This window comes from Dermatophagoides farinae, chromosome 8, assembly GCF_024713945.1.
Source record: "Dermatophagoides farinae isolate YC_2012a chromosome 8, ASM2471394v1, whole genome shotgun sequence".
Classification (NCBI taxonomy): Eukaryota; Metazoa; Arthropoda; class Arachnida; order Sarcoptiformes; family Pyroglyphidae; genus Dermatophagoides; species Dermatophagoides farinae.
In genome coordinates this window covers 2496965-2516141 of record NC_134684.1, presented here as the reverse complement: position 1 = coordinate 2516141, position 19177 = coordinate 2496965, and the positions used below count along the sequence as shown (strand labels likewise).

General features: G+C 28.3%; 1 protein-coding gene across 8 annotated transcripts in view; it reads left to right on the top strand.

The window, feature by feature from the left end:
• Window positions 1–19177, top strand: part of LOC124495839 (uncharacterized) — a 50508-nt gene that overhangs the window by 20069 nt on the left and 11262 nt on the right. For 2 of the 8 annotated variants that reach the window (XM_075733722.1, XM_075733720.1), the window contains exon 2: window positions 2351–5294. In XM_075733722.1, coding sequence (XP_075589837.1) covers window positions 4333–5294 — 962 coding nt within the window. In that variant the 5' untranslated portion in view covers window positions 2351–4332. Of the gene's footprint in view, window positions 1–1877; window positions 5295–14451; window positions 15385–15760; window positions 16222–18529; window positions 18914–19177 lie in introns of those variants that run through there. The other 6 variants (XM_075733723.1, XM_075733721.1, XM_075733726.1 and 3 more) reach the window with 6 other exon arrangements.

Below are 19177 nucleotides of genomic sequence, written 5' to 3'. Positions count from 1 at the left end.
AAACCCCTTTTTTTATACGCCTACGATGTCCGAAAAAAAATTTGTTAATTTTTTTTCCTATTTTATTCTTACAGAAAAACCAATCATTAATTGATATAATATGATCGAATATCTCCAATGAATGGGAAAAAAAAAATTGCTAAAGGTCAAAATAATTGATCATGATGAAAATAGTTTTTTTTCTATATATAACATGAATATGAATTTCAAATTTTTGAAAAACATCCACCTTATACTTTTTTTTTGTTTTCTCTACCCTTTACGCACACACACAGACACACACACACATATTTCGTAGTAATAATAATAATAATTTTATATATATAATTCTGTTTATATAAGGAAAAACAGAAAAATCTTAATGTCGATTTCAATGTTGATGCACTCTTGTGTTGTATATATGTATATATACATACAAACATACCACCACATAGGCATGGTAAGCAAACACGCCAACCTTATAATCATCATCATCATCATCATCATAATCATTTTTTTTTTTGGCCAATCGATGAGCACAATAGCCTTTTTATTTCAATGTTTAACAAAACAAAAAAAAATGATTATCATAAAACATTAAACAACTTATAAATATAAACGCACGAATCGACAGATGCTTTCGGTCGATGATTTGATGATGATCTGATCGGGGTAATTCGTGTGTGTGTGTGTTTGCGTTTTCTATACTTTGTTTTTGTTATTCTTCAAAATAATAATAATGATATTCATTTTCAAATTTGAAAATAAACATTACAAATTATTATTAAACATCATCATCATCATCATGATCATCAACAACAACAACAACATCATCAATGAATGATTTGGTAACAAAATACATAATTTCATCAGAATTTGTTTTATTCACAATTGTTGTATGGAAAAAAAAAGAAACAAAATTCACTTGTATACAACAAGTAGTAGTTTTTCATGTATATGATGCAATAATATATTATCCTACATTTCATTCACATTTTATTCTCGGAACCAGGATTTTTTTTCTTCTTCTTCTTCTCTTACTTGTTTTTTTATCCATCACTTTCAATTTGCCATCTGGAATCTTTGATATGAATTTTTTTTTATCAAATTTCGAATCTTATCTTTTGTTTTTTTTTCTCCTGTCATTCCATGTTTGTATCCACTGTATTAATCAGATAACATCTGTCAATGAAAAAAAAACAACAGGAAAAAATTAATTTTTGTTTTTTATTTTGACAAAAATAACAATGTGTTGGCTAATTGGTCAGAAAAAAAACATCCTGGTCCATCTGCATAGTAGTTGCCCTTTGATTTAACTTTTTCATGGTTTTTTTCAAACTGAACGATTCAAATTTTAATTTGATGTCACTAATCAAGCAACAAGAGATTTGTCATTTGAAATAATAAAAAGTTTTAATCTTACAAATATTTTTCAGGAATCAAATTGGTCAATTTGATCAATGCGAAATGAATGAAAAACAAAACAAAAAACAAAAAAAAAAACTCATCCCATCCATTCATTTGGGTTGATTTGAAATGATGATGAGAGAAAGAAAAAAAATTTCATCCCCTTTTCAAATGTTTTTGAATGGAAAAATAAAACAAGAACTTCAATCAAATTTCATTTTATTTGGATCGAAAATGGGAAAACTTTTCGGATTGTTTTTGTTGTCATTGTTGTTGTTGTTGTTGTTGTTGTTGTTTTCAATGTTTGTTTCAAAATGAAATTTTTCAATGATTATTATTATTGCAAAATTCTATGAAATTCTTCTATTTTTTTCCATCATCATCATCATCATCGTCATTTATTATTATTATTATCAGAAAGTTTCAAATAAAACAAAAACAAAAAAAAATTGACAACATTCAACATGATTGCCAACCAAAGAATGATGATGATGATGATGGTTTTTATAGTAACCTAGAAACAAACAATTGTGCCAAAAAATCAATAATGACAATGGGCCAAAAAAAATTTTTGCCAGAATCAAGTTCAAAAAACAGTTAATGATGAATTCCGAAAGAATTTCGATCTTTATTTTTGTTTCATTTTTTTTGTTTGATTTTTCATTATCATCATCATCATTTTCTTCTTGGCAACTGGGGTAGCCTTGGTGGTCGTTTTTTCATTTGTTTCAATAAAAAAAAATCATAATCAAAACTCATTGATTTGTACTAATGAATTGGAATTCAAAAAAAAACAAAAAAAAATTCTTATTCATGTTTGGTTCTATTTCTGGAATATACTTTGAGAAACCCAAAACAAAAAATTCTATCTTTTCTTTCCACTATAATTCTACACAAAAAAATGAAAAAAGAATAATAATGTTCATATTGAATTTTTGTTTTGTTTTTTTTTTGTTTATTCTAGATACATAAATGTCATTGACGTGTCATTCTCGTAGGTGGAGAAATGAATATTGGTTTGTTCAAGAATCGTGAATTATATTGAATTTTTTTCCCATTCATTCATTCATTCATTCACTTGAAAACAAAAACAAATTACGACCATTGACAATAATAATAATAATAACAACAGTGAGAGAAAAAAAAACGCAAATTTCACATCACATCAAATCATCATCATCACAATTCATCTCACTAAATAAAAGAATTGTCATTGAACTTAACAACAAAATCCATTCCGTTGATTCGATTTTTTTTCTTCTACTTCTATTCCAAGTTCAGTGTGAAATAACAAAAAAAAATACAACAACAACGGCCAAAATAATAGAAAAAAAAACGAAGCAGAAAAACCTCGATTCTATTGTTTTCATCGTTATCATTGTCATCGTTTTTGTGCTTATGTGCGTGTTGATTCAATTGTACCGGCAATTCATTCGTTACAAGATACACTCACACACACACACACACACACAATTTGACAATTGAATTCCGATATTTGGCCCTCTTTCTCTCTCTCACTCCTTCACTATATAACAATGCAACAAGAATTTAAATACGACAAGTTGTTTATCAGCATCATCATCATCAACAACAACAACAATAACAACAACCAAGACAACAACAAACTAAGAACAAAGTGATAACTAAAACTAAATAACTAAGTGAATAGAAATTAGACACAAACACATACAAAACAAAACAAAACAAAAAAAAAATGACAATCAAAACGAATGTATGTCGTCGTCGTCGTCGTCTTCTTTGTCGTCAACAATGATATTGTCATCATCGTCATCATCATCATCATCATCTTATTGAATAACGATGCTATTTTGCCTGTTTCATGTTTTCATTGTATCGTATGTGATTTTTTTGGTTCCATTTGAAAGATATAAAATAATTCCATTGCATCGTATCGGCCAATAATGTCAACTTGATGATGTCGTTGTTGTTGATGGTGGTGGCGGCGACAATGATTATTATACTGTGATATATCTTCTTCTAAAATTTGGTGGCCAAAAAGGAAAAAAAAAGAAGAAAAAAAAATTTTTTTTTCCATTCACTTCATTCACATTCATTCTCTACTTTTTTTTTCTTTTTCTTCATCGATCACGCCGTAGTAGTAGTCATCGTGATCGTTGTGTTAATGGTGGTGGTTTTTTCTTTTAATGTTGCTGTATGATGATATTGTGGTAGTTATATGATTGTGGTTGTTGTTGTTGTTTGTTGTTGATGTCGTTTGTTGATGTTGTTGTATCCAGAAATCGTATTTTTCAATGAGATCCTTTTTTTTCCTTTTCTCTTCTTTCTCATCATTCGTTTTGATCATCATCATCATCAACATCGGTTTATGGTATGTGTGCACACACACACACACAATGCTAAACGATGCATCAAATCCATTTTGTCGACTCAACAAAATCAGCCACATCAATAATATCATTGCATCTGGATTCTTAGTCAATCATTGTCAGTTATCCGGTTAATGTTGCCACAGTGATTCTTGTTGTCGATTTTGGATTTTTTGAAATTTTATGAAAAAAAAAATTTCTGTTCCAATTTGAAAATTGTTTCATCAACCACATCATTTGCACCATCTTTCCTATTTTTTAGTTTTATTATTATTATTATTGTTTCTGTTGTTGTTTTTTTTCAGTTTTGTTTGTTTGTTTGTTGTGATCTCATCATCATTGGAATTTTAATCTTTTTTATTTTCAAATTTCAATTTCGATCTCAATCATCTCAATAGGTTTTATGTGTGTGTGTGTGTGTATATCGATTTTCATTCATCAATTTAAATGAATCTTCAAATTGAAATCGTATCATCATCATCATCATCAACATTAATGTCATCATTATCAATGAATAGGATAAAATATCCAAATTATTATTATTATTATCGATTTAATTCGATTATTATTAAATTGCAAAGAAAAATTTTAATAAAAAATGAATTTATTGCCTCCTGTTTCAACATTATCCGTAGGTGTTACAAATGATGAACAGATAGGCGGTGTGACCAGTACATTAATTGGAACGATTGGTCATCGCCATCATTTGTCATCAAGATTATTGACAACAACAACAACAACAACATCACCATTATCATCATCATCATCATCATCATCGATAACAACAGGAACAACAAATAATACTAATAATAATATCAATTCAATCAATCATCAATTGATTGATTTTGATCAATTGGATCAATTTTTTGATGATCTCCAACAAGAGGTTGATGATTACAGTGAAGATAATAATAATAATGATGATAATGATAATATTGTCAATGATGATCATCATTATTATACGACGACAGCTTTAGCATCATCAAATCATCATCATCATCAACAACAACAACAACAAATAACTAATAATTGTGATCATCAAATATTGGCGGTTAATAATTCAAATTCAAATATTCAATCTGTGAATAAAGCAACAACAACAACAACAACAACAAAAACATCATTATCACCGGTATCATCAACATCATTGAAAATTGTAACCAATAATAAATTAATACCACCCACAACAATAATAACAACAGCATCTACTACTACTACTATAACAGATTGTGATTTTAATTTCGAGGATCTCGATAACAACGTCATACATAATAATAATAATAATAATAATAACAACAACAACAACAATAACAATAACGACAACATCGACCAAAATCATCATTGTTGTAGCATTGTAGATCATCAATACTATTGTCATTGTCCTAGTAATAATCATTGTCGTTGTAATAGTAATTTTGAAGATTTTGATGCCAATGTCAAGCATCAACAACAACAACAACAACAACAACAACAGCAACACGAACAAGAATACGTTGACAACGGCAATGATGAACATCAAATACAAGAGCAACAACAACGACGATATCAACAACAACAAATGTAAGTTGAAAATTAAAAAAAACAAAAAAAAAGAATTCCCACTCTATAAAAATAAACACACAAATTTTAAGAATAAAATAAAAATCACTAAGATTCTTAACAATGAATGAACATTGAAATTGATTTGACAATGCAGAATCGTATTACACAGACACACACACACACATTGTGTGGAGCCATGAATATATAACCAATCATCCGATTCGTTCAAATGTTACATTTTTTTTTTTGCTTTCATTTGGTTTAGTCACAAGAAATAACCGGCAACAATTTTCATTTTGCACACACACAAAATATTTCAATGCCTTACTTTCTTTCTGTTATTTTTTTCCATTTGTATGGTAAAAATACGCTAATCTTCTGGTTTGGTTTTGACTTTCGGTTTTTTTTGTTGTTGTTGTTCCTGTTGTTTAATAGTTGTTTTTTTTTAGGTCAAGTCTAATGTTTCTTATGATTATTATTATGGTGATGATGATGATGATGATGGTTGATTGCACATCTCCAGCATCATCATCATCGTCATCAACAACAAAATTTGATCCTATGGACACCATCAACAAAAATGTTGGATTCTTATTTCTCTTTGTACATGTTTGTGTGTGTGTGTTTCTGTTTATTGGTTACTTAGTTAGTTAGTTAAGTTTGGTTATTTAGATTGGTTATAGTATTTAAGATTGGCGTCATCATCCAAGAAATCCAAAAAAACTTTGACTTTAAATAGGTTTGTGAAATATAGAAAATGCCATGCACACACACACACACACAGGCACAATTGTACTCCCGTTTTTTTTTTGTTTTGTTCTTGGTACTATTCCTTCCAAAATATATTGTGGTGCACCGTCATCATCATCGACAACAGCAGCAGCAATAGCAAAACTGTATGTAGGTCAGTCACATTTTTTTTTCATTTCATTTCATTTCTTTGGGTGCCATACAGTGTTGTTGTTTTTTTTTGGTTTCTCGTATGTTTTTTCCTTTGTTTTGCTGCTTTACACACAATTTTGTCAGCATGGTGTGTGTGTGTTGTGTTTGTATGTGTATGTCTACCAAATACAATTGCAAGTTAGGGACCATTGAAAATTGAATCCAATGGCAAGAAATAAAATACGAATGAATGAATGAATGAATGACGGCAAAATCTTCATCATCGTCATCAGAATTACCAAAATGTAAAGATATAAAGAATATCTGAAAAGAACCTGACCCAAAAAAAAACCTTAAAGAATGTTTATAATATATGTATATGCATTATATAGACAGTTTTTTTTCTCTTTCCCACTTGCTGTGGACAGATGGATGGACATATTTTTTTTTATTCTTCTTAATTATTCACCAAATTTTCTTGAATATAAATGTTAAGTTGTTGTTGTTGTTAACAAGTTCTCTGTACTGCCATTGTAGAATATCCGGGGGAAGTTTTTTTTTTTTGATTAGATTCCCATATTTTATTCTTTATTTAGGATACCATACTAATGTAATGTAGACAAAATGTATTAGATTCTGGCATTGATTAATTTATTTATTCGATACATCCTCGTTGTTGTTATTGTTCTTGTTGTTGTTGTTGTTGTTGTTTTCACTGTTTTTTTTTACATCATTTATATCGATGAAATTCAATATTAAAAATCATTTGAATCACAGTAGTTGGCAGTATTCATTATTTGTTAATGGCCATTTCTTGTTCAGTATTTTTGTTTTTCTCTCATTTCATCTAATTCTGATTCTAAATGAATCTGAATACAATTTTCATACTCTGTATTTATTTCATTTTGCAGTTTTAATGATGGAAAATTTTTCATAATTTGTCACAAAGTGAGTCGAAAAAATGTCGCCAAATTATTAGATGGAGTCATCAAATGATTCCGGCAAAAAAAATAATATTGAAAATAGTCAAGATTAGAAAATTTTTCTCAACATTCACAAAGATCATTCAACCAATCAAGTGAGTGATGTGTGTGTGTGTGTGTGTGAATGTGAAATGATTACGTGCTTTTTTTCCAATTTTATGAATTTTCTTTTCTCATCATTTTTATTTTCATATTTGTTCAAAAAATCTGACACATGTACACATTTTGAATACTTTTTTTTTCATCAAACGAAAACATTGAATTATTTTTTGCATATGAAAATGTTTATCTTGTCAATTTTGTCATCATCGTCATCATCATCTTGATGATGATGATGATAGGATTCTCAAAATAAAACTTTCACTTGAAAATTTTTTGTTTTAGTCAGTGGTAGATAGGTAGGTAGGTAGTTAGGTAGGTGGTAGGTAGATAGTATTGAAATCGACCGATCATTTATTTTTGTCTCTTTCTTCGTCATTCTATTTGTATGAAAAAAAATGGAAAAGAAATGTGGAAATTTTGCCATTGAATTTTCAGTTTTTTTTTCATAATAATCAGTTACTCCCACACCATATATAATGGCATGTTGTTGAGCAATTTTTTTTTCTCCAAATGAAATGTCATTTACAGAATTTTTTTTCTTTTTTTTTTTGGTCGTAATTCAGTATGATCATCATTTATTCATTTATCATATGTTGTTTTTTTCCTGAAAATTTGATAAATAGAAAAATATTGCTAATTACAAGCAAAATGAAATGAAAATGAAAAAAAAAGACTAAACGTTGTCCACTATTTTATGTCACATGATGCAAAAAAAAACCACAATGGAGAGTGGACGAGAAAAAAAAATCAAATTTTAAATTTCCAATGAAATATAAACCAAATCAAATAGAAAAAAAAACAATAATAAACAATTCACAAAAAGTTTACTGGAAAGCGAGATAGAGAGAGAGAAATGTAAACATTTGATAAATTGAAAAAAAAATAGTGAGTGAGTGTTTTCATAAAACGCGTCATTTGAAGTTGATGTTAAGAGGGTTTTATTTTTCATTTCATTTCGTTTTTATTTTTTTTTGGATTCCCGGTGAAAATTTTTTTTCTGGTCTGCCATTCTGTGTGTGTGTGTGCGTATGTGGAAGAGAGAGAGAGAGTGAATGACAGAACAAAAAACAATCTTCGAAATTCTTGTCTGTCGAATGTAATTTAAATGATTTGATGAAATGATATGATTCGATTCATTCAATTTATTCTACAAATACAAATAGACATTATGTTCGCTGTATATGTGTGTGAGTTTTTTTTCGTGCAGAATATTCACATGTTCTTGGCAATTGGTTTGTTTCATTTTCAATATATTTATATACACTCGACTTGTTTCGATTGCAACAACAACAACAACAAAAACAAACACAAAAACAACAAAGAAAAACAAAAATTGATTGTCGAATAAAAATTCAATGAACTCTCATATGCGTTCATTTTACGTTATGTTACGTTATGTTCGTTGGTTTTTTTTCGTTGTTGTTGCTTTGTTTTGTGTTGATTTTGATCATTTCCAATGAATATGTCGTTTGTTCAGTTTTTTTTATCTTTTTTTTTGGCTATATTATTCTTTTCATTCGTCATGGTAACCTATCTTCTTCGGTTTACACTATCATCCAGTATATCACCCGGATAAATGACAATGACATACAATTGTATTTTGTGTGTGTGTGTGTGTGTGTGTTTGGGAATTTGTTCATCATTCGATCTGTGAATATTCGTATATTCGGTTTTTCGTGGAAAAAAGTAAAAAAAAAAAATTTTTCTTCTGAATGAATATCATCATCATTGAGAATAATGATCAAATGTCAAGAATAATTTCTCTCTCACACTCTTTATCTCATAATCAATATATATTGTTTATTTGTATAAAAACGGAAAAATATCGATTTCGCAAAAATCAATTACACTTTTCTCTAAACACACACATTTATGATGATGTAAAAGTGAAACAAAAACAAAAAAAAATGCCCTTTTCAGTTCAATGTGGTTGCTTGCCTGCCTGCCTGTTTGCCTGCGAATTATGATGAAAACAAAACAAAAAAAAAATTTGGCGCGTTTCCTTGCTGCTGGGATGCCATTATAAACACACAAAATATTTATTTGGCGCGACATATTCATGCCATTTTTTTTCTCTTCCCCGCACACACGCACACATATTTCCATCCGTTTTGTTTTTGTCATGATGCATTCATTTCATTTCATTTGATATATTTTTTTTTCTCTCTATTTTTGATTACAACCACATGAACCAACGAAACCAAAACTGAAAATGAAAATTATTCATGGTGATAATGATGATGGTGATGATGATCATCAAGAATCAAGAAGAAATATTAGAACAACAACAAAAAAAATAAAAATAACGTTAATGTATTTCAATGACAATGACATAGTGTGTCATTCTGTGTGTGTGTGTGTCTGTAAATCGATTTATATATACGATAATATTTGAAACAGTAATAGGCGGTGACCAAAAAAAAAAAAAAAAAAAGAAAAGAAGAAAAATTGCCACAGACAATCCATCCACATATATATATTTATTACGATCGTACAAAATTAATTTTCTACTTGTGTTCGATGATGATGATGATGATGATGATGATGAAATGTGATAGCAATAATTTTAACAGTTTTCTCACTATCTCTCTTTTCTCTCATTAATCATGGTTTTCGATAAATTCATTTTGAACATTATTTTGTTGATTTTCTTATACAAGTTTTGTCTTTGTTTTTTCGTAAAATTTTTCTCTTTTTCAATCAATATTGAACATCATTGATAATGATCAGTGATACACGTTTATTGATACATGTGATTCCAAATAAAAAAACACACACACACACACTAGCATGGATATTATCTCAATCTTGATTGTTATATTTATGATGATGATGATGATGATGAGTATAATTGCGCTATAGTAAAAAAAAAAAAAAAATTATAAACCCTCGCCCTTTTTTCATCATCATCATCATAAGGGTTCTATGACCTAGATTACAACATCATAATTTTTTTTTTTAATTTTTGGAATGTTCAAAACGCAATATTTTGGAACAAATATAATAAAAAAAAAATATCTATGGATTTACATTTTATTTTTTACCTTTTTTTTCCATCATTCACACAAAATACTTTTATATCCAAACATATAAAATACTACCATAGTGATAACAACAACGACAACGATGCAGTATCTTGACTGGAAAAGATTTTTTTTTTGGTTCTCTTTTTTTTGTTTTCTTTCTTTCGTTCAATTCAATTTTATGGATGATGATGACGATGATGACAATATAACATTGTTTTTGGACAATATAAATCAGATATAGATATTAATTGAATCATCAAATTAGTGTTGAATGAGATTGTTGTACTCAATCAAACAAAAACAACAAAAAAATTTTTCTGTTTTCACATCAAATTCTTTAAATTGTCATCATTGTTGCTATGGATTTCATTTAGTAATTACATTCAATTCATTTGGGATTATTATCAACCATAATGAACCTGTTGTTTGGTCATCATTTTTATTCGTTAGTTCGTTAGAGTGTGTGTGTGTGTGTGTGTGTGTAGTAAACAAAATTATATCGAATCAAGACATGAAATGACAAAAGAAACATATGCATATTAAAAATCATCGAAACAGTTGCTACTTATTGTATAATAGTGAAAAAAAACAACAAAAAAAATTCTTTGGTTCATTTCTTTTTCTAATCAGTTTTTTTTCTATTTTACTTTATTCTGGATTCTAGTGTGTGTCTATGGAATCAGTGCACTTTTTTTATCTCTTTAGCTCGCCCCCCTATGGCTTTAGTTATTCTTGAATGAATGTATTGAAACCTTGAGAGAAGAATAAAAACAAAGAATGAAAAAAAAATCGGATTAAATTGAAAAATTCCACAATCACAGCCTAATATTCTGTACGATAGACTGAAACAGAAACAACAACAACAACAAAAAAAATTGAAATCCATTTCTATTGAAAAACATTGCTTCACATCTATTATTGTGGCACCAGTAACAAAAAAAAAAAAAAAACAACAACAACAACAACAAATAGAATCCAAAATATCATCATTGTCTATAACGGGAAAAAAAACTACAATATTGAAATAAAATGAATTTAAAAATCTTTGGTATTTCGAAATCAAGCAAAAACATAGAGAGATAGAGAAAGAAAAAAAATCTAAACTAATGAACCTACTTTTCTCCTGTTTACTTATGTGTGTTTTTTAGATGATGATGACGATGAAGCTCGGTTATTGAACGCACTGGGTTCCATCATCATCATCATCATTATCATTACCAACAACACATACTTTTTTATAATCACACACACAAACACACATTGCGCCCATTTTTTTTTATATAAGTGCTTTGGCCACCAGAAAGAAATAAAATAAAAAATAAACCTCATAAGAATGATGAGCAACAAAATAAACATCAACAATCATCATCATCATCATCGTACAAAATGTTCTTTTCAATTTATTTATTTATTTTTTTTTGTTTGTTGTTAGCGGTTATATAAATTCGGAAATCGATGTTTATTCCGGTTCGTTATTTTTTTTTTTTGGTTGTGTTGTTATTATTATTCTGTACTTGTCATGACGTTCATGTATTCATTTATTATTTTTTTTTTTGTTTTTGCTTTTCATGGCTAAGAATTTCTCCAGAATTCATCAAATTCTTATTCATGAATGAATCTATTCATATATTTTATATTCAAGAACCGGTAATAACCAGTGGCTTTTTTTTGCATTATTCTTTCCTCTCAAGAGAGATAGATAGAGAGAAAACAAAGACTTAGTATATGATAACGGTTATAACCATTGACGAATTCTATTGCACTCTAGAAAATAAAAAAAATTATTAATCCATCATTGATCATATGGGCAATATATTTCGATGATGATGATGATGATGACAATGTCAATTCGTGGTAACAGGAGCCAATATTGTGTATTGTTTAGTTGGTTTTTGATAGGTTTATATAACAACTGGTTAATAACCTTAAATTTTCGTTTTTTTGTTTTGGTTTTTATTGTTTATTGCTCTCTCTCTCCCTCTCTCTCTCATTCTTCTAATCAGCCAATATCCGATGTGATCTATAGTGAACAATACGTTTTTTTTTTGACCTACTAGAATTTTTTTTTCCATGTTAAAGCTTAAAGGTTATTTGTTGTATATATATATTCTTTGTAGCGATTGTGTTTCACTCTGTCTGTGTGTGTGTGTGTTTTGTATAAACATGGTAACCGAATCATTGTGGCAGTGAAGAGAAAAAAAAAATCAGAATCTGGTTTTTTTTTTTGGTGATTATATAAGCTGTGTGTGGTTGGCATTGGGCATATTATATATCTACGAAACAAATTTTCATTATAATTTGTTTGTTTGTAAAGAAACAAACAAACAAACAAGCAAAAAGTAGTGAATGAACGAAAGAGAAACCGGTCGAATATATAATGAAAGAATTTTTTTTATTTTTTTTTTGATTTCATCCAAAACATGGCGTCGTAGTTATATCATAGCTAATCATAGATTGATATTTGATGATTTTTGTGATCCAAAAAAAAAAATGATTTGTATTTCCACAAAAAAACTAAAACCAAAAAAAAAAAAAAAAAAAATTCATTCATTCCTTGTGGATTAAAAGATGAAAAGGTACTAGTATCATGTATGTAGTATTATACCTGCAAAACCTAAACCAAATGTTATCGACATTGGCAATCCAATATAGAAACACAATGAAGCCAAGAACAATAAAAATATAAAAAAAATTGTGCCAATGATCTTGGCGCCATGATGATGATGATTGTTGATGTTGATGCAGCTGTGTATGTATGTTTCACGCCATAACAAAGATCTGTCATGATTTTGTTGTTGTTGTTGTTGTTGATTGGTTACTACGACTACCATCATTTGTTGTAACCAATCATCAAAAATTATCGTTGCAAAAAAAAAGAAAAGAAAGAAAAGAAAACCCCTTCATCCATTCAATTTTTTTTTATAATTTGTAATAGTTGTGGCTACAGTACAGTACACAATACACCATCATATAAGTATGGGTAGTATAGAACCAGAAAATCTAATCATAATCAATTTGAGTGGTATGTTTTGAAAGAATCCAGTTTTTTTTGATTCGAATCTCAATTCAATCAAAAGTTTTACTTTTCTTTTGCATTCAATGTAGTCATTGTATTGCGAAACGAACTTGAAAATCTTCTTGATTTTGAAATTCTCAATTTACACATCATCATCATCGGCTTAAGTCGAAAACTTTTACATATTTTGAATTCAATTTTCAAATTCCATGTTATTATTATTTGAGAATTTATTCAAAAAAAAAAAAAACACGCTTGCGCATTCAAAATGGGCGATTCTTTTTTCTTTTTTTTTCAATCCATTCATCACATATAAACATTCTAGTTATGGCCATAACGAATTTACGTCCAATTTTGACCACAAATATCAATGCTACTACCATAGAACGTATACATTTATGTATCTCTTTAAGATCCGGTTTAATTGTCTTGTGTAATACATTGTGACCATAAATATATAATATACAGCGCACACCTGCTTATAATTTTTTTGCCTGCTACTATTGTCACCATTTATGGTTAGTATCAGCATTAGAGAAAAGAGGATATTGTATCCACATAAATTTACTTGATATTTGACAGCGGCGGCGCTCTGAAATGGTTCTAAAAGGATCTTTTTGATTGTATCCACACACACATATATATACTTGAATTGTAGTAGCGGTCAATAAAATCTTCAGCTTCAGATTGTAGCAGAAGCAGAAGTGAATAGTATTTGTATCCTTAAAATTTGGAAACGTGTATTGGTATTTTTTTTTTGTCATAAAAATGCCGTCAAAGTGGTAGTGGTTTTTGGAATGAAACACCTATGGACAAATAGAGGATATATATATATAAAATGAGAATTAGAAAGGAACAAAAAGAAAAACTAGAAGAAGAAGAAGAAGAAGGAGAAGGAAACGTAGAAGAAATACAACTACTACTACTACTACCATTCATTGTATATTGAAATTGTTGGGTTTCATTTTGGTTCTCATCAACAATATAATACACAATCAATGAGTGTGAATGTTCAAATTTCCTTTCATGATCATCCAAAAAAATCATAGAAAAAAAAACTTTTTTTTTTTTTGGTTTCCACAAATGCTACTCCAACAGAAATACACTACACGCAATATATATTTTTTTTAGGAAAGTAAAGGAAAAAAAAACTCAAGATGTTGTTTGTTATTGTGATGATGATGATGATTATCATCCGAATGTGGCAGTAATAATAATGAATGGTTGGTGATGATGATGATAATAATAATAATAAAGAGCCGAATATCTACGAATCAACCTCAAAAAAAAGAAAGAAAGAAATTTTAATTGATTGAATTTTATTTTGTAATAGAAAAAATGGTGATTATGAATTTGATGAATTTTTTTGTTGTGTTTGTGTGTGTATGTGAATGATATGATATGATATATTTTCAACAAATGAACCAACCACAACCAAAAAAACAAAATTGATCAACGGCAATCAATGTTTGAAATTCAATGTTATTATTATCAAAATGAAAAAATAAAATTCAACTATGATCCAAATGATCCAAAACGATCGATTCTTCAGATTATTATTTATATATTATATGTTATTTAATATTTTCATCATTTAGTTATGTTGTTTTGTGCATTGTACTCATCTTTACCTTTTTTTTCTTTTGTTTCACCTAAACACACACACACACACGTACATGCATCTTAATTCGATGTGTTTTGTGTTTGTGTGTGTGTGTGTTTTTTTTTGCTATCTTTTGATTGATTGATGTGTTGGTGATTTGATATTATTATGATTGAAATCAACAACAACAACAAAAAACACGCATAAACATCAACGACCTACACAGGCACATAAACACACACACACACACACCCAATGTATATATGCATAAATATGACCAGAAAAATTTATTCGAATTAATCATCACTGAAAATAATTTCGATGATGATGATGATCAATTTCACAATTGACCTGTGTGTGTGTCTATTATGATAATATAGGTGTGTGTGTGTGTTTGTTGTATTTTTTTTCTGATTCAAGAATAAAAAAAAACAATTTTAAACATCTACTACACATCTCATGTGTTGTCTTCACAAACAAAAAATTTGGAAATTCTGTAAGTAAAAAAACCTCATTCATAGTTTGCCTATTTCAATTTGTTCAATGTCGATGATCATGATCAACATTATCATCATCATCATCATCAACAACAATGATCTTGTTTTTTTTTTTGTTGTTGTTGTTTTCAATCACCTTTTTTTCCACTATAGTAATGCATGTATATATATAACTAAAATCTTTGAGTAATATTTATGGTATATGAGAGTGAGAGGATGAATATGATTATTATATTATGATGATGTTGATGGTGGATGATAATATACAAACGGCTGTCATTGATGATGATGCTACTTCTTTTTGACAATTTTTTTTGTTTTGTTTTGTTTTTAGTATGCCAGGCGTAATCATCGCCATGATCATGATCATCGAGATTTTTTTCTTTTCTAAGATCTGAACTGAATGTCTATGTATATATTTTTTTTTATATTTGATCGTTGTGATTTGGATGCACAAACAAGACATCAATGGATGTATATATATTTTTTTTCGGTGTGTTTTTGAATCATCATGTTCAATTCATTTTGATCCATAAACTAACTGAAAAAAGATTCACTTTCTCTTGAGATCTGTTTCGTCCCCCCGTCAAATCTTTTCATCATCATTAAATCGATCATGGATCGAATTTTGTATTTTATTTGATTTTGTTGGCAGTGTTTTTTTTTCTTTTCTTATTATACTGTAATTATTTTTATATAATGAAGATCATTATTTGTTGTTATACGATGAGAAATGCGAAAAAACACTCAACTTGAATCCGTTAATAATCATCTTTGTGTGTGTATGTGTGTGTTTGTACCATCATTTAATTAGATTTCAATTTCACAAGAACAATGTATTGAGGTTTTTTTTTATTTTTATTTTTTATTTTTTTTTAATCTCACATGAAACAAATTAAACTATGACAACAATAATGTGTGATGAATGAAATGTATGCATCATCATCATCATCATCACCAAACAGCAGGCAACTATAAACAAAACAAAACAAAACAAAAAAATCTTGAAAGCCATTAAAATCAAATTGTTCGTACGGTTGTTGTTGTTTTTATTTGTTGTTATTGTTGTTTTGGTCAAAATAACGGCAATTCAAATAGAATCTACAAATGAAAGAAAAACAAACAAACAAACAAATTTTAATAACCATAACCGGATTGTCAATATATTATTATATAACATAAAAATCGATTTCGAATCAATATTCAATCAAATTTGACTGAAATATAAAAAAAAATAGAAACGATTAGATAATCTGAATCTTTGCCATCATCATCGATTGATGAATTAATCATACTAGACTAGATGTGATTTGATCTTGATTTGAAATCAAAGGTTAAAATCCTTCCATCATTAGAGTAATAGTATAAACATGAAACACTGAAACAAAAAAATTTTTTTATCAATGTAAACCAATGATCATCATCAATTGAATTGAATTACTATTTAATTATTGATTAAAAACAATAACAACAACAGCATCGAAATCCATCATCAACAATCATCATCAAATTAAATAATCATCAAAAATCATCATCATTTGTTTTTATTTTCATTTTGATTTGTTTTGAATCTAATAACTGAAAAGAGTTACCTGACAGATTAGCGACGAGCAATTGTTTTTTTCAATTCAAAATGATGATTCTTCATCATCATTTTGATTGTCGACAACATTAATGGCCTATCACTTATTCATTTGGATGAATTCTTGGTTTGTCAATGTGTAATTTGTATTTTTTGCAATTTAAGTGTGTATGTATACATGGCATACCACAATCAATGGTTCTTGTTTGATTTTTTTTTGTTTCTCGATTCTATTTTCTCTTTATTTTGGTTCATTGCTTATGATGATGATGTTGTACAACATTGAATCTTTTTTATTGTTGTTGTTGTTGTTGATGATGAATGTGATTCAAATGCCAACGGTCCAAATGGTAATAATGATTTTGATTGTGATATATTTATGATGTGACAATAAATTCCCAAAGTCCCAGAAAGCTTTTCATTCACTTGATTATAAATGAATGAATGAATGAATAAATAGTTGGGGAATAATATGAGATTTTGTTTTGTTTTGTCAACAATAGTGATTCATTTTAATGGCATTATGATGATGATGATGATGACATATGCAATGCAATGCAATGCAAAATAGGAGAAAAAAATGCCCTAAAAGCAAATATGAAAAGACAATTGACAAAAAAAAATGAATGAATTCCAATCATTTTTTTCCTACTATTCAATCAAAATGAAGTAGTTGCCTTTTTTCTCTAAAAAAAATCTATGCTAAGACTTTAAAAAAAAAAATTGAAAAATTTTCAATTTCAAGAATTTTTGTTCCCAAATGAAATGAAAAATCTTTAAGCCCTCTCGCTCTCTTTCTGTCTTTTTTTTCAAATTTAATTATTGAATTGTGTTCATATTATTATTCATATATTGATGTTTGTGTGTGTGTGTGTGTATTCATTGATGTCCTGGTTATAATCTAATCAAACAACAAACACGTTGAGCTGATCTTTGTTTGATTGATTTATTATGATTGATTGATTGATTTCTTGGTTAGTTGATATTTTTTTTTCACTGATAAAAATCATCTATTGATTATTATAGAAATGATGTTTTTTTTTCATTCACATTTTTTTTGTTCAGCTTCAATATATCATATATAAATAATCAATTCAACTATCTATTTATCTGGTTTTTGGTTTGTGGTGTGTGTGTTTTGTGTGTGTGTGTGTATGTTTGCCTGTCTGTTTTCATCGTTGTTTTCAATTTCAAATGTGTTCTGTATAGGGTCCTGGTTTTTTTTCCTACAATGATTTGTTCTTTGATTTTTTTTGTGTATTTGAAACTGTTGTCTTGTGAAGCGTGTGTATGTTGTTTTTTTCTTCTACATTAAATCATCAAAAATTTGAAATATGAATTTTCACACACTAAATTGATGATTGTAATTCCAGATTCTTTTCTAAATCGATAGCTATGTTGATTTTTTTTTCTTATTTCTTTTGGCTCATGATCAGTGATGATGATGATGATGATGTTTCAATTTTTTTTTCTATACAGTGTGTGTGTGTGTGTGTTCAAATATTTTTAAAAGGCAAAAAAAAGAAAAAAAAATTTTTTGTCCATATAAAAATGAAGACGAAATTTTTTTTTTTTTATTTTTTTTTTCGTTGCCATATAAAAATGACGTTCATAATGATGAAAATGATTGGATCGTCATCCATTGCTTTCTGATATCACACTTGGAATGATGATGAAAATAATCCGATTTCTATCAAATCATCGTTAACACTACCACCATCATCTTGACCATCATTTTTTTTCGATGATGATGATGATGATGATGATCATTGCATTTTTTTTTTCTGTAAAATTGATATCATCAAATGGACGACAACAACATTATCAATATCTGTTTCTGATGATGATGATGATGATGATGATGATGATGTCGCATCATCAAACAACATTATTATGTAATTCATGTGGATGGATGGATTGATCGATCCCAACATCATCACACAGTTGTAATGAAAGAAAGAAAGAAAGAGATTAGATTAAAAAATTGAAAAAATGTTAATTTTTTTCTCTCTCTCTTAATAATCTTATAATATACATCTTTTTTTTTATTGTCATTATCAATTCAGTTTTTGAATTTTCTGATTTCATGATTAGATGCCTGTTGCATGTGTAATGTTTTTCTTTTCATCGTTTTTATAATGAATTGATTCCTAAGAAATTCTTAATGGATACATACTGATTCCGGTGATGAATAATGTTGGTGGTTGTTT